At 47.5% G+C, this 23169-nt stretch overlaps 1 protein-coding gene across 1 annotated transcript in view; it reads right to left on the bottom strand.

Annotated features, from left to right (window-relative positions):
• The window catches only part of LOC121575551 (copine-9-like), a 168896-nt gene that overhangs the window by 122496 nt on the left and 23231 nt on the right, over positions 1 to 23169 (bottom strand). Inside the window, 1 exon segment of the mRNA XM_041888724.2 lies at positions 16957 to 16997. Coding sequence (XP_041744658.2) covers positions 16957 to 16997 — 41 coding nt within the window.

Below are 23169 nucleotides of genomic sequence, written 5' to 3'. Positions count from 1 at the left end.
CTCCTCCATCCTCCTTTCTTCAAGATTGGGAACGTTTACAGTGCACCTCCTAAGTGGCGATAAAGGGCTAGACTTCATTAGCATTCCTGCCTCTACCTCCTCCTTCTTCTCCTACTCCTTCATTTCCCCCTCCTCTGCTTTTCCTCCTTCTCCTCTTCTCTGTGCCACCCTGGCACCACACGCCATCACACCACATCAAACACGTTGCATACAGAAACCAATCAGCATAATGCCACCACCGTGGGACCAGCCAGCCGTGAAGACCCAGCCCTGCGCATCCAATCCTCTCCGCTCCCTTCTTCAAAGGAAAAGAGAGAAGAAGAAGGAGGAGGAGGAGGAAAAACAGGGTCAAACTAAATTAATAAATACCGAGATGGATGAGAAAGGAGTAGGGGAAGGTGGGACGAAGGGGGGGAAGGAGGGAAAGAAAACACTTGGGTCGGGAGTTTGGGGACAGCTAAGTGAGTTCAAGAGAGAGATTGGAGCCTTCATGGAGAGTGACTGGCCAGTTGAGAGAGAGAGAGGGATGGAGTGAGGGAGAGAGGTATGGAAGGAGAGAGAGAGAGGGATGGATGCAGGGTGGTGGGAGAGGGGGTCCTGAAACATTTAAGGATTCCAATTGAGTGTGTTGTCCAATAAGGGTGGGTGGGCATCTGATGGGTTGTCTTTTCAGGAGATCTGTCACCTGGTCAGTACAACCATCCCGACATCCCTAGGGCCCCTAGGATAGACACTTCTAAGGAAAGGAGGGAACCATCAAGACCCAAAGGTAAGCACTTCTGAGGGGATGAGGGTACAGTCAACCATCAAGCACTTCAATCATTAGTGGTCATCTATAGCCCAGCTGGTAGAGTATGGCGCTTGCAACGCCAGCATTGCGGGTTCGATTCCCGCAGGGCCCACCCATACGACAATTGTATGTATGCCCTACTGTAAGTTGCTTTGGATAAAAGCGTTAGCTAATGGCATTCATTATTATTTATTTTAAGATGTTCCCTAACTAGTCCTAAGGAGATGAGGGCATAGACAACCCTTTTGATGGAGGGATGAGGGGTGGAAATAAAGTCCAAACGAAGATAGAATGGGTTGAGCTCTTAAAGACAGATCCTCAAATCACTGAATGAAAACACAGGTCTGCCATAGCGTTACACAACTTGATCTCACAAGAAAAAGGTTACGCACTGTATAGTATTACACTGAGCTACAACATGCCAAAAACATAGGGTCAATCCAAATCAGCTAGTGTTAAAAGAGCACAAGGCTGCCGCTACACTTTCCTTTCTCAGCGTCTCACAGTGCTATATGATAGCCATCGACCCCACTCTGGCTTCAATTGAACTCTGGTTCAATGGTCTCACGTGATAGAACGGACCAAAGGGGACATGAAAGGCCAGGCTACCCCAGGACCACTGAGCTTCCACCTTTACAGTGTCCCACCCTGGGTTTGAAGTCAAGGACCCCTCTGTATCCAATCATTATATTCGCTCTCCTACACACGTGCACGCACAAACGCGCACACCGTCTTTTCTAAAGAGAAGGAGTTCAAGTCACTAATCCATCTGACCAGCAGGGCTCTCCCTCCGAAAGAGCAGGGGGCAGGACAGCACCATCAATAAACGATGTGTGGTTGTGTGTGTGTGTGTGTGTGAGAGTCAGGGCCTGCATTATGGGCGGACCTTAGGGGGCCTGGCCCGCCCTCCCGTAAGTCCTTGCCCGTCCAAATAAAATATGTAAATATTGATAATTTATTTGACCGAGATGAGCGCCGACAGAAAGACGCATCAATCTCAGATAAAGCATCCGAGCGAGCGAAAGATGGCATGTCATACTATTTCTGGCCAGACAGAATCAGATACATGGGCTACATATAGTAATTGGAATTATTTTGGACAAACGTGTGACGGTAACTTACTTTTTGAAAAGGCGCCGCATCCAATAGGCTATAAGCTACGCTTGCCCTAAAGTAAATTGAAATAAAATTATACATGTACTCTTGTCTATACAGAAAGAAATAAAATCATTCAAAATGTTGAGACAAAAACAAGGGGAGGGGATTGTGGCGAAGATATATACACTCCAGAATGCATGCACTCAGCTCTCCAGAATGCTCTCTGCTGTCTCCCGCCAATTCTTGTGCATTCATTGTTTCATTGTGTGAATGTTTTTCCCTTTGATTGTTTATTTTGATCAATATTTCATTACATATGTCAAGAGTAATAAATGCTGTCATTTGGTTACATTAATTCCTGTTAATGCATGTATTGTCAAATTTCAAATGTATTGTCAAATTGTCAAAGACTCCAGCCACCCTAGTCATAGACTGTTCTCTCTGCTACCGCACGGCAAGCGGTACCGGAGTGCCAAGTCTAGGTCCAAAAGACTTCTCAACAGCTTCTACCCACAAGCCATAAGACTCCTGAACAGCTAATCATGGCTACCCGGACTATTTGCACTGCCCCCCCACCCCATCCTTTTTACGCTGCTGCTACTCTGTTAAGTATTTATGCATAGTCACTTTAACTCTACCCACATGTACATATTACCTCAACTACCTCAACTAGCCGGTGCCCCCGCACATTGACTCTGCACCGTTACCCCCCTGTATATATAGCCTCCCTACTGTCACTTTATTTTACTTCTGCTCTTTGTTTTTCTCAACACTTTTTTTTTTTTGTTGTTGTTTTATTCTTACTTTTTTTGTTTAAAATAAACGCACTGTTGGTTAAGGGCTGTAAGTAAGCATTTCACTGTAATGTCTGCACTTGTTGTATTCGGCGCATGTGACCAATAAAATTTGATTTGATTTGATTTGATTAATTACAGTCATTTACCGTTCCTCATTCTCCGAGTGGAAACATTGTTTGCAGAGTTCACAACCTGCTACACTTGTGAGAAACAAGCTTTGGTTTATTTCATAACCATCATAGTTTTGTAAAAATGTTCATTGGCTTTTGTTTAGAGTGCTCCATGTGAGCAATTAGTATGTGTCTGGTTTCTCTGTCCTGTTAATGTTGAGGGAGTGAATGCGCCTGAGCACGCATAGAAGTACCAGGCTGTCTGAGGATGTTTGATTTTTGATTGTCTTAACTCACCATGTCCACCACTAATATGCTGAGCTTCCCAGTCATTTTTTCTTCACCTCACATAAGTCAACAAAGTCTGTTTTTTTAACATCCATTCCTTATGACAGTATTTGAAAAATCTTTCCAACACTCTCCACCTCGATAATCACTACGCCTTGGTGTGAAAGAGCAAAATATAATGATCCCATATATAGAGTGGAAACCTGAACACTTTTCCCTTTTGCAAAAACAGCTGTCTGTCCCGAGCTCACTGGCACAGAAACTCTGAGGGCTCAGAATAGGCTAGTTGGTACAATGTTGCAAGCTCACTTGCAACAGCTTTAGCAGGACCCAGTTGATTGATTTGATACAATGTTGCACTTCACTAGCAATAACTGAAGTCGAGACAGATAGAAAGGGAGACAGACAGGCGGAGTAGAGAGATTAATGCGATTGAAAGAACCTGGATATTTTCTTCTGCTTTTATTTGTCGGCTTTATGTATTTATACTTAGTTGACAATGGACAATGGGCTACTGCTGCATTGGCCTATAGGCTGTCTCAGAGTTCCATGCGCTCATTTCTTTAGCCGCCAATGGATCACGTCGTATCAATGTGTCCATATGGCAGAGGCTGGTGCTCTGGCATTAGTTGAATTTTAACTTTTAGATTTGTATCATTTAAATTGTGATTTTTACGATTAACCAAGTGATGATTTTGATAAACAAAAACGTTATTATTGAAATGAAACTGTTCCACAAAAATGTGCATATACAATCTAAACTGGCACGCAGATTGGTAGAAATGGTAGGATAAATTGTAAGCTTCCCAAACATAAAACTCACACGCCACCTATGAAGTGATTTATTTGACAATCAGATGAAAACATCATGACTGGTTGTGTTCATACCGCATTAAAAGGTGATAGATTTTTACAGTTAAATTAGGTGTCTTTACTATAAATACCCATAAAGAAAGTGAAAGAAACGTGCTTCAGACGGGCATGTATATGTGCTTTCTTGAGCAGGGGGACCTTGCGGGCGCTGCAGGATTTCAGTCCTTCACGGCGTAGTGTGTTACCAATTGTTTTCTTGGTGACTATGGTCCCAGCTGCCTTGAGATCATTGACAAGATCCTCCCGTGTAGTTCTGGGCTGATTCCTCACCGTTCTCATGACTCCACGAGGTGAGATCTTGCATGGAGCCCCAGGCCGAGGGAGATTGACAGGTCTTATGTGTTTCTTCCATTTGCGAATAATCGCACCAACTGTTGTCACCTTCTCACCAAGCTGTTTGGCGATGGTCTTGTAACCCATTCCAGCCTTGTGTAGGTCTACAATCTTGTCCCTGACATCCTTGGAGAGCTCTTTGGTCTTGGCCATGGTGGAGAGTTTGGAATCTGATTGATTGATTGCTTCTGTGGACAGGTGTCTTTTATACAGGTAACAAGCTGAGATTAGGAGCACTCCCTTTAAGAGTGTGCTCCTAATCTCAGCTCGTTACCTGTATAAAAGACACCTGGGAGCCAGAAATCTTTCTGATTGAGAGGGGGTCAAAAACGTATTTCCCTCATTAAAATGCAAATCAATTTGTAAAATTTTTTACGTGCGTAAACTTCAGTTAGTGCTAAATACGGCCACTAGAATCTTGACTAGAACCAAAAATATATATAATTTTACTCCAGTGCTAGCCTCTCTACACTGGATTTCTGTTAAGGCTGGGGCTGATTTCAAGGTTTTACTGCTAACCTACAAAGCATTACATGGGCTTGCTCCTACCTATCTCTCCGATTTGGTCCTGCCATACATACCTACACGTACGCTACGGTCACAAGACGCAGGCCTCCTTATTGTCCCTAGAATTTCTAAGCAAACAGCTGGAGGCAGGGCTTTCTCCTATAGATCTCAATTTTTATGGAATGGTCTGCCTATCCATGTGAGAGACGCAGACTCAGTCTCGACCTTTAAGTCTTTACTGAAGACTCATCTCCTCAGTAGGTACTATGTTTGAGTGTAGTCTGGCCCAGGGGTGCGAAGGTGAACAGCAATGTCACGGTTTCGGCCGAGGCTGCTTCTCCTCCTTGTTCGGGCAGGCTTCGGCGGTCGTCGTCTCCGGAGTACTAGCTGCCACCGTTCTATGTTTCGATGTTCGTTTGGTTTGGTCTGTTCGTACACCTGTTCTTTGTTAGTGTTGATTATGTGCCCTATAAGTTCGCTTAGGTTTTGTCATGTGTTGTGTGTAATTGTTTCGTGTCAGCTAGGCGTCAGGTTGTTCTCTCTCGTTCTGTTTTGTTTTGAGAGAGTGTCCGCACTGTGTGCGCAGTTTGGGTTACGCACTGTTCCCTGTGTGCGTAATTGTTTCGCTTGCCCTCCGGCTGGGATTTTGCCGTGAGTCTTTTGTACTGTTTGATCCTCACTAAAGACTGTTGAAGAGCCTCTGTTGTCCTGCGCTTGATTTCTGCACCACATCTACGCTCAGCCCTTGACAGAATTACACACCACCATGGAATCAGCAGGAGCCGCCTCATCTGTCGAGGCAATCGAGGAGCGCTTTCGCGAACAGGATCAAAAGATCAGCTGGATTGGGAACTCTCTCGAGGGGGTGGTGGAGACCCTCCGTAGATGGGAGACCGGCGGGGCTCCCACGCATCCACCCATCGCACCATCGCCATCAGCCAGTCCGCCTGTTCAACTTCCGGAACCCAGTGGGATTCGGCTCTCGCTCCCGAGGGCGTATGATGGCACCGCTGCCGGGTGTCAGGGTTTCCTTCTACAAGTCGAACTTTACCTAGCCACTGTACACCCGGTGCCCTCGGGATACGAGAGCGTTTCCGCCCTCATCTCCTGTCTCACCGGCAAGGCGTTGGAATGGGCCAACGCCGAATGGAGGAGGATAGACGCCGCAACTATCACATATGCAGAATTCTCCCGCCGCTTCCGGACTGTGTTCGACCATCCACCAGAGGGGAAAGCGGCGGGGGAGCGTCTGTTCTACCTCCGGCAGGAGATGAGGAGTGCCCAAGATTTTGCACTGGAGTTCCGGACTCTAGCGGCTGATGCAGGGTGGAATGAGCGGGCCCTCATAGACCACTTTCGCTGCAGCCTCAGGGAGGACGTCCGTAGAGAGTTGGCCTGCAGGGACACCACTCTCACCTTTGACCAACTGGTGGACATGGCAATTCGCCTAGACACCCTGCTGGCCACCCGCGGACGCCCTGGGGGGGGGTCGCCCATTCCACCCTCCAGCACCTCCGAGTCGAGTCCCATGGAGCTCGGGGGGGGGGCTGGCGCTAGAGAACGGAGGAGAGGGAGTTCGAGGGGGGCCGTCCCCTGCACCAACTGTGGCCGTGGAGGACACACTGTGGCCAGGTGCTGGGGAGGGTCTCCTGAGAGACGGCAGGCCACGCGCTGGGGAGTCCTTCCTGGTGAGTAGGCGCCCCACTTACCCAGAGCTCTCTGTCGTGCACATAACCATACCTGTTTGTTTTTTACAGGTTGCACCTCGTTCCCAGCATAAGGCGCTAGTAGATTCAGGCGCGGCTGGGAATTTTGTAGATCGTAAGTTTTGTAAAGAGTTAGGGATTCCTCTCCTTCCTGTTAAAGATCCCTTCCCTGTACATGCCCTAGATAGCCGTCCGTTGGGATCGGGGTTGATTAGGGAGGTCACAGCGCCACTTAGGATGGAGACGCAGGGGGGTCATGAGGAAACGATTCAGCTATATCTGATTGACTCTCCTGCGTATCCGGTGGTGCTGGGGCTTCCCTGGTTGATTACTCATGATCCCACTATTTCGTGGCGAGAGAGGGCTCTTAAGGGGTGGTCTGCCCAGTGTGGGGGGCGATGTCTGGGTGTTTCCGTGGGGGAGACCTCGGTGGAGAGTCCAAACCAAGTGCTCGCATTGCACATTCCCCCCGAGTATGAGGATCTGGCAGTCGTGTTTAGCAAGGCGAGGGCGGCGCGATTGCCACCTCATAGACAGGGGGATTGTGCGATAGATCTCCAGGCAGGAGCTGCGCTCCCGCGAAGCCATGTGTATCTGTTGTCGCAAGAGGAGAAGAGAGCTATGGAGACATACATAGCTGAGTCTCTCGAGCTTCTTTTTTGTGAAGAAGAAAGATGGAGGTTTGCGCCCGTGTATTGATTACCGTGGTCTCAATCAGATTACTGTAAAATTCAGTTATCCACTCCCTCTGATTGCGACTATGACGGAGTCATTACACGGGGCAAGGTTCTTCACAAAATTGGACCTCAGGAGCGCCTACAACTTGGTGCGCATTAGGGAGGGCGATGAATGGAAGACAGCATTTAGTACCACCTCGGGTCATTACGAGTATCTCGTCATGCCATACGGTTTAATGAATGCTCCGTCAGTCTTCCAATCCTTTGTAGATGAGATTTTCCGGGACATGCAGGGACAGGGGGTGGTCGTGTATATAGACGATATTCTGGTGTACAGTTCTACCCGAGCCGAGCATGTAGCCCTGGTGCGCCGAGTATTGAGGAGACTGTTGGAGCACGACCTGTATGTCAAGGCAGAGAAATGTCTGTTTTTCCAGGAGTCGGTCTCCTTTTTGGGTTATCAGTTGTCTTTGTGTCAGGGGTGAAGGTGGAGGTTGACCGTGTGTCAGCCGTGCGTAATTGGCAAACCCCAACCACAGTTAAAGAGGTGCAGCAGTTCTTGGGCTTTGCGAATTACTACCGGAGGTTTATCCGGGGTTTTGGACAGGTGGCAGCTCCCATCACGTCCCTTCTGAAGGGGGGTCCGGTGCGCTTGCGGTGGTCAGTTGAAGCGGACAGGGCTTTTGGGAGACTGAAGGACCTGTTTACTTCGGCGCCGGTGCTGGCGCACCCGGATCCCGCTTTACCATTCCAAGTGGAGTTGGACGCGTCAGAAGCCGGTATCGGAGCCGTTCTCTCGCAACGGTCCGGCACGCCACCTAAACTCCGCCCCTGTGCTTTTTACTCGAAAAAGCTCAGTCCGGCGGAGCGAAATTATGACGTAGGGGACAGGGAGCTGTTAGCCGTGGTACAGGCCCTAAAGGTGTGGAGGCATTGGCTTGAGGGGGCTCAACACCCTTTTCTCATTTTGACTGACCACCGTAATCTGGAATACATTCGGGCAGCTAGGAGACTAAATCCTCGCCAGGCGCGGTGGACTATGTTTCTAGCCAGGTTCGTGTTTAAGATCACTTACATTCCTGGGTCCCAGAACGGAAAGGCAGACGCCCTGTCTCGGCGGTATGACACAGAGGAGAGGTCTGTTGAGCCCCCTCCCATACTACCAAAGTCTTGTTTGGTGGCACCGGTGGTGTGGGAGGTCGATGCTGAAATCGAGCGGGCGTTACGTACCGACCCTAGTCCTCCCCAGTGTCCGGTGGGTCGGACGTACGTTCCGCTCGAGGTTCGGGATCGGCTCATTTATTGGGCTCACACGTCACCCTCCTCTGGCCATCCAGGTATTGGTCGGACAGTGCACTGCCTTAGCACGAAGTACTGGTGGCCAACGTTAGCCAGGGATGTGAGGGTTTATGTTTCCTCCTGCTCGGTGTAAGGCGCCCAGACATTTGCCCAGGGGTAAGTTACAACCCCTGCCCGTTCCACAACGACCCTGGTCGCACCTCTCGGTGGATTTTGTTACAGACCTCCCCCCTCACAGGGGAATACCACCATTCTGGTCGTTGTGGACCGGTTCTCGAAGGCCTGTCGTCTCCTTCCCATGCCGGGTCTCCCTACTGCCCTACAGACCGCTGAGGCACTATTCACCCACATCTTCCGGCATTACGGGGTACCCGAGGATATAGTGTCTGATCGAGGCCCCCAATTTACCTCCAGAGTCTGGAGAGCTTTTATGGAGCGCTTGGGGGTTTCGGTTAGACTTACCTCGGGGTACCACCCGGAGAGCAATGGGCAGGTCGAACGTGTGAACCAGGATGTGGGTAGGTTTCTGAGGTCATATTGCCAGGGCCGGCCGGAGGAGTGGGCGAGGTATGTTCCCTGGGCCGAGATGGCACAGAACTCTCTCCGCCACTCCTCCACCAAACTAACTCCGTTCCAGTGTGTTTTAGGATACCAGCCGGCTCTGGCACCTTGTCATCAGAGCCAGATCGAGGCCCCTGCGGTGGATGAGTGGGTGCGGCGCTCGGAGGAGACATGGAACGCTGCTCACGTCCATCTGCAGCGGGCCATCCGTCAACAGAAGACGAGCGCCGATCTCCACCGCAGTGAGGGACCGGTGTACGCACCGGGAGATCGGGTCTGGCTCTCGACCAGAAACCTGCCCCTCCGCCTGCCCTGCCGGAAGCTGGGTCGGCGATTTGTGGGGCCTTTTAAAGTCCTGAGGAGGTTGAACGAGGTGTGTTACAGGTTACAATTGCCTATTGATTACAATAATATTAACCCCTCGTTCCATGTGTCTCTCCTCAGGCCGGTGGTAGCTGGTCCACTCCAGGACTTTGAGATAGAGGAGACTCCTCCGCCCCGCTGGACATCGAGGGGGCTCCGGCGCACACTGTTCGGTCCATCCTGGATTCGAGACGCCGGATGGGGGGGCTCCAATATCTCGTGGAGTGGGAGGGGTACGGCCCGGAGGAGCGGTGCTGGGTGCCTAGGAGGGACATCTTAGACCCGTCTCTTCTGACCGAGTTCCATCGTGGTCATCCTACGCGCCCTGCTCCGCGTCCGCCTGGTCGTCCTCGAGGCCGGGGTCGGCCAAGGGGGGGGTACTGTCACGGTTTCGGCCGAGGCTGCTTCTCCTCCTTGTTCGGGCAGGCTTCGGCGGTCATCGTCTCCGGAGTACTAGCTGCCACCGTTCTATGTTTCGATGTTCGTTTGGTTTGGTCTGTTTGTACACCTGTTTTTTGTTAGTGTTGATTATGTGCCCTATAAGTTCGCTTAGGTTTTGTCATGTGTTGTGTGTAATTGTTTCGTGTCAGCTAGGCGTCAGGTTGTTCTCTCTCGTTCTGTTTTGTTTTGAGAGAGTGTCCGCACTGTGTGCGCAGTTTGGGTTACGCACTGTTCCCTGTGTGCGTAATTGTTTGATCCTCACTAAAGACTGTTGAAGAGCCTCTGTTGTCCTGCGCTTGATTTCTGCACCACATCTACACTCAGCCCTTGACAGGCAAGGCACTGGCGCGTCGAACTGCCCTTGCTGTCTCTGCCTGGCCGGCTCCCCTCTCTCCACTGGGATTCTCTGCCTCTGACCCTATTACGGGGGCTGAGTCACTGGCTTACTAATGCTCTTCCATGTTGTCCCTAGGAGGGGTGCGTCACTTGAGTGGGTTGAGTCACTGACATGATCTTCCTGTCCGGTTTTGCACCCCCTCGGGCTCATGCGGTGGAGGAGATCTTCGTGGGCTATACTCAGCCTTGGCTCAGGGTAGTAAGTTGGTGGTCTGTTGATATCCCTCTAGTGGTGTGGGGGCTGTGCTTTGGCAAAGTGTATGGGGTTATATCCTGCCTTGTTGACCCTGTTTCAACTGTTCTTCCTGCGGCTATGGAACCCTGACCTGTTCACCGGACGTGCTACCTTGTCCCGGACCTGCTGTTTTCGACTCTCTCCCTTTCTACCGCACCTACTGTATCAACCCCCTACAAAAATGTCAGTTAATTAAAATCCATTTAATAATTCACATTTCCTGTTGCTGCAGGATTATTTTCCTGTTGTAGCCAACTGGCTCAAATTAAGATCCTACATCTGTATTCCATATATAGTGCACTATTTTTGACCAGAGCCATATGGGCCCTGCTCATTAGTAGTGCACTATAAAGGGAATAGGGCAGAGTGCAAAAAGTCAAACTTTGGTGGGACAGACAATCAATTAATTCAGGCTACAAGAGTGTAGACCTAGTGACAATCGTCGAATGTCATTACACTTTTTGGTGTTTTGTAACAGTCTCTTTCCATTCATCAAATGGAGCAAAGTGCACTGTTTGGACGCTGGAATTATTTTGGAGAGGACGAACATGCGCAGGTAGCCTACTTTTTGAAGTGATTTGTTTGACAATAAGACGAAAACATCTCGACTGGTTGTGTTCATGCCAAATGAAAGGTAATACAAAATATTTTACCGTTAAATGGCATGTCTTTACTATTAGGCCCATAGGAGCTCCCATGAAAAAAATATAGACCCCTGAATGTCGCACTCTGGAACAGGTTGTCATTTGGGAGGCAGCCATAGTGATCTATTGTAGAGCTCCGACCAAAGTTCAATGGGAAATTCTTTCTAGCGATATTGCATGTCGTCCGACCACAGAGATCTGAGGGTATACCATCTGTCCACAAAGAGCGACTCACTATCAAACACCAAACAAACTCCTATCCACTCACACTGACACTGATACACACACACAGACACACACACACACACACACTCACACATCAAACAAACAGAGGCCCAGTGACACAAAACATCAGACAAAAGCCTCCACATAAACACACACACACTCCTGGGCCATAGTAAATTAAAGGACAAGCGGCCCAAAGCGCTTCTCTCTTATTCACCCTGTTGTCGCCCAACGATTCTTCTTCCTGAAGGTTATTTCCTCCAAATGGGCAAATTTCATTTGTGCTGCTGCAACCCTTAAAATACACTGAACAAAAATGTAAATGCAACATGTAAAGTGTTGGTCCCATGTTTCATGAGCTGATTTCCCATGACTGAAATAAAACATCCCAGAAATGTTCCATACGCACAAAAAGTTCTCTCTCAAATTATAGATTTTTTAAAATCTCAAATCTTGGGCACAAATTTGTTTAAACTCCTGTTAGTGAGCATTTCTCCTTTACCAAGATAATCCATCCACTTGACAGGTGTGGCATATCAAGAAGCTGATTAAACAGCATGATCATTACACAGGTGCACCTTGTGCTGGGGACAATAAAAGGAAAAGGCCACTCTAAAATGTGCAGTTTTGCCACAGATGTCTCAAGTTTTGAGGGAGCGTGCAATTGGCATGCTGACTGTACGAATGTCCACCAGAGCTGTTCCCAGAGAATTGAATGTTTCTCTACCATAAGCCACCTGCAACGTTGTTTTAGAGAATTTGGCAGTACCTCCAAACGGCCTCACAACCGCAGACCACATGTAGCCACGCCAGCCCAGGACCTCCACATCTGGCTTCTTCACCTGCGGGATCGTCTGAGACCAGCCACCCAGACATCTGACGAAACTGTGTGTTTGCACAAGCGAAGAATTTCTGCACAAACTGTCAGAAACCGTCTGCCTATTGGCTACTTAGCTTATTCAAGCCTGTCTCCAAATACAACACTGCCCCTTTAAGACGAAGAAAAGCTCTTTACCTGACTCGCTATCAAAGATGTCTAGAAATGTACACGTTTTGTGCTCTTGCATGAAGCAATCTCTCCCCCATTGCTGACTACAAATTATCTATAACTGGGCTAATAACTCACTAACTAGCAAAGGATATGAACAAATGTGCACACGCGGCTACATGCAGCTCTCGCTTTGATCTCAAAACAAGCACATCTACTCACGACCACTCATGCTGTTAACAGTTCAGTTCAAAGTGAATGGCACAGATCCATATATGGTCTATTTGGTGGTCTATTTGCAACTCTGATTGGTATGCCGCACCGGTCATCGATCACAATTCCCACAGTAAAGGGAAACGTTGACAGTGTTAACTAAGGAGGAGAACTCTAGAAAATTTAGTAAAGTTCAATCTCGTGCTTCTCTGCACGGGCTGATATTTCTTCTGCGCAGCAGTCCCGGGGGAGCTGCGCACCCGCGCACGCACGCAGCTTAGAGGGAACATTGGTCTTGACCTGACTGCAGTTTGGCTTCGTAACTGACTTCAGTAGGTAAATGCTCACCTTCAATGGCCACTGGCACACGGGAGATCAGTGTGTTCTTCACGGTTTTAACTGTACCGGGCAGATGGCAGACAGCGTGTATGGTGTCGTGTTGGCTAGCGGTTTGCTGATGTCAACGTTGTGAAGGTGGTGCCCCATGGTGGTGGTGGGGTTATGGTATGGGCAGGCATAAGCTACGGACAATGAATACAATTGCATTTTATCCATGGCCTATTGAATGTACAGAGATACCGTGACGAGATCCTGAGGCCCATTGTCGTGCCATACATCCACTGCCATCACCTCATGTTTCAGCATGATAATGCACAACACCATGTCGCAAGGATCTGTGCATAATGCCTGGAAGCTGAAAATCTCCCAGTTCTTCCATTGTGTTTTGTTTCATGTCTGTACTTGCTTCTTGTCTCCCAGCGTCTGTCCTCACACATAGACTGCATACTCACCAGACATGTTACCCATTGAGCATGTTTGGGATGCTTTGGATCGACGTGTACGACAGCGTGTTCCAGTTCCAGCCAATATCCAGCAACTTCGCACTGCCATTTAAGAGTGGGACAACACCCCACAGGCCACAATCAACAGCCTGAACAACTCTATGCGAAGAAGATGTGTCGTGCTGCATGAGGCAAATGGTGGTCACACCAGATACGGACTGGTTTTCTGATCCACAGCCCTACCTTTTTTTAAAGGTATCTGTGACCAACAGATGCATATCTGTATTCCCAGTCATGTGAAATCCATAGATTAGGGTCTAATTAATTTATTTCAATTGACTGATTTCCTTATATGAACTGCAACTCAGTAGAATCTTTGAAATTGTTGATTGTTGCATTTATATTTTTGTTCAGTGTAGATAAGGGACCTCAATAGCTTGGAGAATATACTGTACGCTGAAGCCTGTGCACCTGACATTGCCTGACACGTCTACTCTACATGTGTCAGTCATGTACACTACCGTTCAAAAGTTTGGGGTCACTTAGAAATTTCATTTTTTTCTAAAGAAAAGCAATTTTTTCGTCCATTTAAAATAACATCAAATTGATCAGAAATACAGTGTAGACATTGTTAATGTTGTAAATGGCTATTGTAGCTGGAAACGGCTGATTTTTTATGGAATATCTACAGTACATAGGCGTACAGAGGCCCATTATCAGCAACCATCAGTCCTGTGTTCCAATGGCACGTTGTGTTTGCTAATCCAAGTTTATCCTTTTAAAAGGCTAATTGATCATTAGAAAACCCTTTTGCAAATATGTTAGCACAGCTGAAAAAATAAAACACACATCACGACAAGAGCGACACCACAACACTACATAAAAAGGGACCTAAGACAACAATACAACATGGCAGCAACACAACATGGTAGAAACACAATATGGCAGCAGCACAACATGGCAGCAGCACAAGACATGGTACAAACATTGTTAGGCACAGACAACAGCACGAAGTGCAAAAAGGTAGAGACAACAATACATCACACGAAGCAGCCATACGTGTCAGAAAGAGTGTCCATGATTGAGTCTTTGAATGTAGGGATGGAGATAAAACTTTCTTGTTTGATGTTTATTTGCAGCTCATTCCAGTCGCTTGCAGCAGCGAACTGAAAAGAGAAGCGACCCAGGGATGTGTGTGCTTTGGGGACTTTTAACAGAATGTGACTGGCAGAAGGGGTGTTGTATGTGGTGGATGAGGGTAGCAATAGGTATCTCAGATAGGGGAGAGTGAGGCCTAAGAGGGTTTTATAAATAAGCATCAACCAGTGGGTCTTGCGTCGGGTATACAGAGATGACCAGTTTACAGAGGAGTATAGAGTGCAGTGATGTGTCCTATAAGGAGCATTGGTGGAAAATCTGATGGCAGAATGGTAAAGAACATCTAGCTGCTCGAGAGCACCCTTACCTGCCAATCTATAAATTACGTCTCTGTAATCTAGCATGGGTAGGATGGTCCTCTGAATCAGGGTTAGTTTGGCAGTTGGGGTGAAAGAGGCATTCCCTTTCTCCATATGAAGTTTCTAGCCAGTCAAATAGGAATCCTGACTTAATGAAGTAGTTTTTAAAGAGCTCAGCCATATGCTCCTTGTCAGTAACAACCACATCATCAACATTAAGGGACATGGGCAGCTGTGAGGAGGAGGGTTTATTCTCCAGGTCTTTCACTGTTTTCCAGAACTTCTTGGGGTTAGACCCACAGAGAGAGAACTGTTCCTTAAAGTAACTAACTTTGGCCTTCAGGATAGCCTGAGTGCACTTATTTCTCTTTTGCCTGAACGACAGCCCGTCAGCCTGAGTATTTGTGTGCCGAGCCTTTCACCAAATGGTGTTCTTGAGGTGGAGTAACTCTGCCAGATCACAGTTGAACCAGGGGCTGAACCTGTTTTTAATTGTCATTTTCTTTATGGGGGCATGCTTGTTAACAATACCACTAAAAATAAGGTGCAAGCTTCTTCGAAGGAGGGGATAAAGCTGATTCTATACCATTCATGAAGGAAGGCTTGCTCATTCGAGTTTTTCAGCAAGCGTCTATGACAAATCAGGACAGGTCGTTTAACTGAGCAGCCATTACGAACACAGGCCATAAAACAGTGTTCACTAAGGTCATTACAGAAAACACCAGACAGATACCTATCAGGATTATTTGTGAGGATAACATCAAGGAGAGTAGCCTTTTCTGGGTGTTTGTGGTCATACCTTTTGGGATTGGTAATGATCTGAGAGAGATTTAGGGAGTCCCATTGTTTTAAGTCTTGGTCAGGTTGTTTTAAGCATGTCCCAGTTTAGGTCACCTAGCAGGACAAATCCAGACTTAGTGTAAGGGGCCAGGACAGAGCTTAGGGCAGGTAGGGTACAGGCCGGTGCTGATGGTGGACGATAACACCCAGCAACAGTCAACAAAGAGCTATTTGAAAGCTTAATGCTTAAAACCAGCAAATCAAATTGTTTAGGGACAGACTTGGTGGGGACAACTGAGCACTGAAGGTGTTCCTTGTTAAAGACTGCCAGTCCACCACCTTTGGAAGATCTGTCTTGCCGAAAAAGGTTATAACCAAAAGGTTAACATCAGTGTTCAGAACACTGTTTCTTAACCATGTCTCAGTAATGACCAACCCATCTGGATTGGAGCGGTGAACCAACACTTTCAATTGATACATTTTAGGTAATAAGCTTCTAGTGTTAACGTGCAAAAAACCTAGGCTTTTATGAGAGCAGAAATCAGTGAAGCATAAATCATCAGAGCACAAGTCAGAATTGGGGCTAGCAACAGCAGATTGTACATGCACATTTCCAGATATCATCAGCAGTAATACAACCAGGACGCGGCAGATTTTTTATGACATTTAAATGTGCATCAGATGGCAACAAGATCATATTGTACAGCAATTTCATCAGGTAACATGAATGCAAAGCCGGCGAGACGTGGTTAGAATAGGATGGGAGGCCAAGAGCCTGTGTAACCAAAATGTTAACAATTTTGAATTCCGTCTGTAACACAACAAAATGTGGAATAAGTCAAGGGGTATGAATACTTTCTCAAGGCACTGTAGTATGAGAATTTAAAAACGACTTGCGGGCAGTGGGTTCAGAACAACAACTAAAAAAATGTATAAATGTACCACCACCGAAAAGGGCACTTTGGAGACTGGAAGGGCAAAGGGGCATGTGCTCTGCACAGGTAGAGCCCTATTTGTGCACGTACCTGCATGTTGGTGTTTGGAGTACTATGGAATCCCTTCAATTTTCTACTTTGAGAATTGGAATTGGAACAGTAGAATGTCATGTATATGTTATACATGCAATGCAGATAATTGAATGGCAATATGTTATAAGCAGGGTTGGGGACAATTCCATTTCAATTCCATGTCAATTCAGGAAGTACACTGAAATTCCAATTCTCTTCAATGCTGTTCAATTAGGAAAATTTTGAATTGAATTTGATATACATTCTGACATTACATTTTTCATTGAAATGGAATTGACCCCAACCCTGGTTATAAGCTTTTCATAATAACTTGTAAGTGCTTACAAGAAAGTCTTTGCAACAATTATAAAATATGCATCACATACCAGGGTCTGATTTGGAGAAGTTGTCCATATCCAGCAGGTTCCTGTTTGAATGAAAGAGAGGGTGGGAAGTTAGAAATGACACAAAACAAGATAACAAACTGAGCTTCATACTAGCCTGAGTGCCAGATCTGTTTGTGCTGTCTTGCCTATCAGGCTCTCATCATACAGTACATGGATAACACAATGAATAGCAGATGTAGACCTTACTTAAATTAAGTTATTTGTTAAATTAAATAACCACAATTGAATCTCCCACTCCTGTGTGAGACCTGTAACTGCCTGTATAGAGAGTGCTGCCATTTTAAACTGAAGACTAGGATGACAGGGAAGGAAGGGGGGGATATAACACCTCTCTAGGGGTGGGGTCCTCCAGTGGCTTTAGACTCAGAGGGAGCTGTGTGTCTCAGGCTGGTGAGGTGTAGCTGGTAGCTGCTGGTGAATGAAGGGGGATTTGCTCTGCTTTTCTTTGGTATAGCCTTACTGGTAGTAGGTATTATAGGTAGGCATCGTGGGGCTGTATATTATTAGGTAGTATAGGTAGGCCTCGTGGGCTGTTGTGGGTAGTTGTTGTATGTAGTTATTGTAGGTTACTTTTGTATTCGGCGGTGCCGGGTGTAGCACGAAGCTAGCTAGCTAACTCACCTCCTGGATTAGCTGGCGAGTAGCTATTAGCAACGGTAGCAACTAAAAACAATATCCTTTTAGCCAGCTACATTCGTTACGCAGCGACGCCGTTTTTCAAACAAAGTCAACACAGCAGCCATTGCTAGCTAGCCAACACTACCAGCTGGCTGTACTGTAGTAGCTAAATACAATATCTTTGTGCTAGCTAGCCAACGTTTAATCATTGCTGCGTTATGAAAGAACTAGACACGGACACAAATTATCTGTTTAGTGTGTTCACACACTATTGGTAGTTTGTTGTAACCAAGTATTGGTGCTAAACTGTGTGTTATTGGATGCTAGCATGCTAGTTAGCTATGGCGTCATAGTTAGCTAGCTGAATAAAGTAAGTTGAGTCTATTCATTGAAACATTGAACCGCTGTAGTTTACAACAATTCTAATTTCTAAAGTGGAAGTTGGGAGAGTTTTATTCGGGTGGTTCAGTGAAACAATTATAGTTTCTGAGGTGGAAGTTGGGAGAGTTATATTTTTTTTGGTGAGGGAGGCCCTGCTCTCTCCTTTCCCAGATGTTTAGTTCATTTCATTCCGATCTCCTCTGCATTATTGTAGCCATCTGCTACAGCCTGTCAACTATGCCTCTGCCTATCCCTGTTCTCTCCTCTCCGCACAGGCTACACAAACGCCTCACACCGCGTGGCTGCTGCCTCTCTAACCTGGTGGTCCCTGCACGCACCACACACCTGGAGTTCCAGGTCTCAGGCAGCCTCTGGAACTGCCGTTCTGCCGCCAACAAGGCTGACTTCATCCCAGCCTATGCTACCCTCCAGTCCCTCGACTTCCTGGCGCTGACGGAAACATGGATTACCACTGAAAACACTGCTACTCCTACTGCTCTCTCCTCGTCTGACCATGTGTTCTCGCATACCCCGAGAGCATCTGGTCAGAGGGGTGGTGGCACAGGAATCCTCATCTCTCCCAAGTGGTCATTCTCAATTTTTCCCCCTAACCCATCTGTCTATCTCCTCATTTGAATTCCACGCTGTCACAGTCACTAGCCCATTTAAGCTTAATATCCTTGTCATCTATCGCCCTCCAGGTTCCCTTGGAGAGTTCATCAATGAGCTTGACGCCTTGATAAGTTCCTTTCCTGAGGATGGCTCACCCTTCACAGTTTTGGGGGATTTCAACCTCCCCACGTCTACATTTGACTCATTTCTCTCTGCCTCCTTCTTTCCACTCCTCTCCTCTTTTGACCTCACCCTCTCACCGTCCCCCCCTACTCACAAGGCAGGCAATACGCTTGACTTCATCTTTACTAGATGTTGCTCTTCTACTAATCTCACTGCAACTCCCCTCCATGTCTCCGACCACTACTTTGTATCCTTTTCTCTCTCACTCTCCTCCAACACTACTCACTCTGCCCCTACACAGATGGTAACGCGCCGCCGCAACCTTCGCTCTCTCTCTCCCACTACTCTCTCCTCTTCCATCCTATCATCTCTTCCCTCTGCTCAATCCTTCTCCCTCCAATCTCCTGATTCTGCCTCCTCAACCCTCCTCTCCTCCCTTTCTGCATCCTTTGACTCCCTGTGTCCCCTATCCTCCCGGCCGGCTCGGTCCTCCCCTCCAGCTCAGTGGCTTGATGACTCATTGCGAGCTCACAGAACAGAGCTCCGGGCAGCTGAGCGGAAATGGAAGAAAACTAAACTCCCTGCCGACCTGGCATCTTTTCCTCCCTCCTCTCTACATTTTCTTCATCTGTTTCTGCTGCTAAGGCCACTTTCTACCACTCTAAATTCCAAGCATCTGCCTCTAACCTTAGGGAAGCTCTTTGCCACATTCTCCTCACTGCTGAATCCTCCCCCCACCCCCCTCCCTCTCTGTGGATGACTTCGTCAAGAAGGTTGACGACATCCGATCCTCGTTTGTTAAGTCTAATGACACTGCTGGTCCTGCTCACACTGCCCTACCCTATGCTTTGACTTCTTTCTCCCCTCTCTCTCCAGATAAAATCTTGCAACTAGTGACTGCAGGCCGCCCAACAACCTGCCCGCTTGACCCCATCCCCTCCTCTCTTCTCCAGACCATCTCCGGTGACCTTCTCCCCTACCTCACCTCGCTGATCAACTCATCCTTGACCGCTGGCTATGTCCCTTCCGTCTTCAAGAGAGCGAGAGTTGCACCCCTTCTCAAAAAACCAACACTCGATCCCACTGATGTCAACAACTACAGACCAGTATCCCTTCTTTCTTTTCTTTCCAAAACTATTGAGCGTGCCGTCTTTAGCCAACTCTCTTGCTATCTCTCTCAGAATGACCTTCTTGATCCAAACCAGTCAGGTTTCAGGACTGGTCATTCAACTGAGACTGCTCTTCTCTGTGTCACGGAGGCTCTCCGCACTGCTAAAGCTAACTCTCTCTCCTCTGCTCTTGTCCTTCTAGACCTGTCTGCTGCCTTTGATACTGTGAACCATCAGATCCTCCTCTCCACCCTCTCCGAGCTGGGCATCTCCGGCGCGGCTCACTCCTGGATTGTGTCCTACCTGACCGATCGCTCCTACCAAGTGGTGTGGCGAGAAGCTGTCGCCGCACCACGTGCTCTCACCACTGGTGTCCCCCAGGGCTCAGTTCTAGGCCCTCTCCTTTTCTCCCTATACACCAAGTCACTTGGCTCTGTCATATCCTCACATGGCCTCTCCTATCATTGCTACGCTGACGATACACAACTAATCTTCTCCTTTCCCCCTTCTGATAACCAGGTGGCGAATCGCATCTCTGCATGTCTGGCCGACATATCAGTATGGATGATGGATCACCACCTCAAGCTGAACCCTGGCAAGACGGAGCTGCTCTTCCTCCCGGGGAAGGACTGCCCGTTCCATGATCTCGCCATCACGGTTGACAACTCCGTTGTGTCCTCCTCCCAGAGTGCGAAGAGCCTTGGCGTGACCCTGGACAACACCCTGTCGTTCTCCGCTAACATCAAGGCGGTGACCCGATCCTGCAGGTTCATGCTCTACAACATTCGGAGAGTACGACCCTGCCTTACACAGGAAGCGGCACAGGTCCTAATCCAGGCACTTGTCATCTCCCGTCTGGATTACTGCAACTCGCTGTTGGCTGGGCTCCCTGCCTGTGCCATTAAACCCCTACAACTCATCCAGAATGCCGCAGCCCGTCTGGTGTTCAACCTTCCCAAGTTCTCTCACGTAACCCCCCTCCTCCGCACACTCCATTGGCTTCCAGTTGAAGCTCGCATCCGTTACAAGACCATGGTGCTTGCCTATGGAGCAGTGAGGGGAACGGCACCTCCGTACCTTCAGGCTCTGATCAGTCCCTACACCCAAACGAGGGCATTGCGTTCATCCACCTCTGGCCTGCTAGCCCAGTCAAAACTGTTCGCTGCTCTGGCACCCCAATGGTGGAACAAGCTCCCTCACGACGCCAGGACAGCGGAGTCACTCACCACCTTCCGGAGACATTTGAAACCCCACCTCTTTAAGGAATACCTGGGATAGGATAAAGTAATCCTTCTACCCCCCCAAAAAAAAATATTGTAAAGTGGTTAACCCACTGGCTATAGGGTGAATGCACCAATTTGTAAGTCGCTCTGGATAAGAGCGTCTGCTAAATGACGTAAATGTAAATGTAAATGGTCATCTTGTTTAGTTTCAATGGCCATTGTGTCAACTTGTCAAAAGGCTTTGTCTCATTTTCCTTTTCAACCTTCCACACACTTGATAAATGTATAGTTACAGTTTATGGAAGCATATGGCTGGCAAATTAAAATGCTAATTGAATTATGAGTTAAAAGTTTTATTAGTCGTATGTACGGGATACACATGGTATACACCGTTGAATGAAATGCTTACTTGCAGGTTCTTTCTCGATAAAGCAACAACAAAAATAAATAATAAAAGATAAGAATACGAATATAAAGTAAATGGCTCAATAGAATGTAATTAAGCAATAAGGCCCGAGGGATGGTGGTATATGGCCAATATACCACGGCTAAGGGCTGTTGTTATGCACGACGCAACGCAGAGTGCCTGGATACAGCCCTTAGCCATAACAAACATAATTAGAACAGTAGAAATAACTATTTTGCCAATCAGCATTCAGGGCTTGAACCACCCAGTTTATAATAAACATTTTTGCATAAGTATAATACAGGAAGGCACAATTTATAGTTCAATATTTACACGTTTTTGGGAAGGGTGGATTGGAATGCAAGTGTTTAAATTGTGCAGTATTTAGCAAACATAAGAAGAGTCTGGTAGCAGCAGTTGAGATGTGTGTAGCAGGAATGTATGTGTGTGTGTGTGTGGTTGTGTGTATGAGTGAGTGCATGTGTGCTAAGGTGCGGAGAATCAGAGCAGGTGGTCTGTCCAGTTAAAGTGTTCAGCAGTCTGATGGCTTGTAGATAGAAACTGTCTCTGAGCCTGTTGGTATCAGACCTCATGCTCCGATATCGTTGGCCCGACGGTAAGAGAGTGAACAGCTCATGGCTGTGGTGTGTGGGGTCCTTGATGATGCTGCGGGCCTTTCTCAGGAATCGTTTCAAGTACAATGAGGGAAAAAAGTATTTGATCCCCTGCTGATTTTGTACATTTGCCCACTGACAAATAAATGATCAGTCTATCATTTTAATGGTAGGTTTATTTAAACAGTGAGAGACAGAATAACAACCAAAAAATCAAGAAAAACGCATATCAAAAATGTTATAAATTGATTTGCATTTTAATGAGGGAAATAAGTATTTAACCCCCTTTCAATCAGAAAGATTTCTGGCTCCCAGGTGTCTTTTATACAGGTAACAAGCAGAGGTTAGGAGCACACTCTTAAAGGGAGTGCTCCTAATCTCAGCTTGTTACCTGTATAAAAGACACCTGTCCACAGAAGTCTCCACCATGGCCAAGCCCAAAGAGCTCTCCAAGGATGTCAGGGACAAGATTGTAGACCTACACAAGGCTGGAATGGGCTACAAGACCATCGCCAAGCAGCTTGGTGAGAAGGTGACAACAGTTGGTGCGATTATTTGCAAATGGAAGAAACACAAAATAACTGTCAATCTCCCTCGGCCTGGGGCTCCATGCAAGATCTCACCTCGTGGAGTTGCAATGATCATGAGAACGGTGAGGAATCAGCCCAGAACTACACGGGAGGATCTTGTCAATGATCTCAAGGCAGCTGGGACCATAGTCACCAAGAAAACAATTGGTAACACACTATGCCGTGAAGGACTAAATCCTGCAGCGGCCGCAAGGTCCCCCTGCTCAAGAAAGCACATATACATGCCCGTCTGAAGTTTGCCAATGAACATCTGAATGATTCAGAGGAGAACTGGGTGAAAGTGTTGTGGTCAGATGAGACCAAAATGGAGCTCTTTGGCATCAACTCATGCTGCCTATGACCCCAAGAACACCATCCCTACCGTCAAACATGGAGGTGGAAACATTATGCTTTGGGGGTGTTTTTCTGCTAAGGGGACAAACTTCACCGCATCAAAGGGACGATGGACGGGGGGCCATGTACCGTCAAATCTTGGGTGAGAACCTCCTTCCCTCAGCCAGGGCATTGAAAATGGGT

Source organism: Coregonus clupeaformis, chromosome 10, assembly GCF_020615455.1.
Source record: "Coregonus clupeaformis isolate EN_2021a chromosome 10, ASM2061545v1, whole genome shotgun sequence".
NCBI lineage: Eukaryota > Metazoa > Chordata > Actinopteri > Salmoniformes > Salmonidae > Coregonus > Coregonus clupeaformis.
This window is presented reverse-complemented; position numbering and strand designations above follow the sequence as displayed.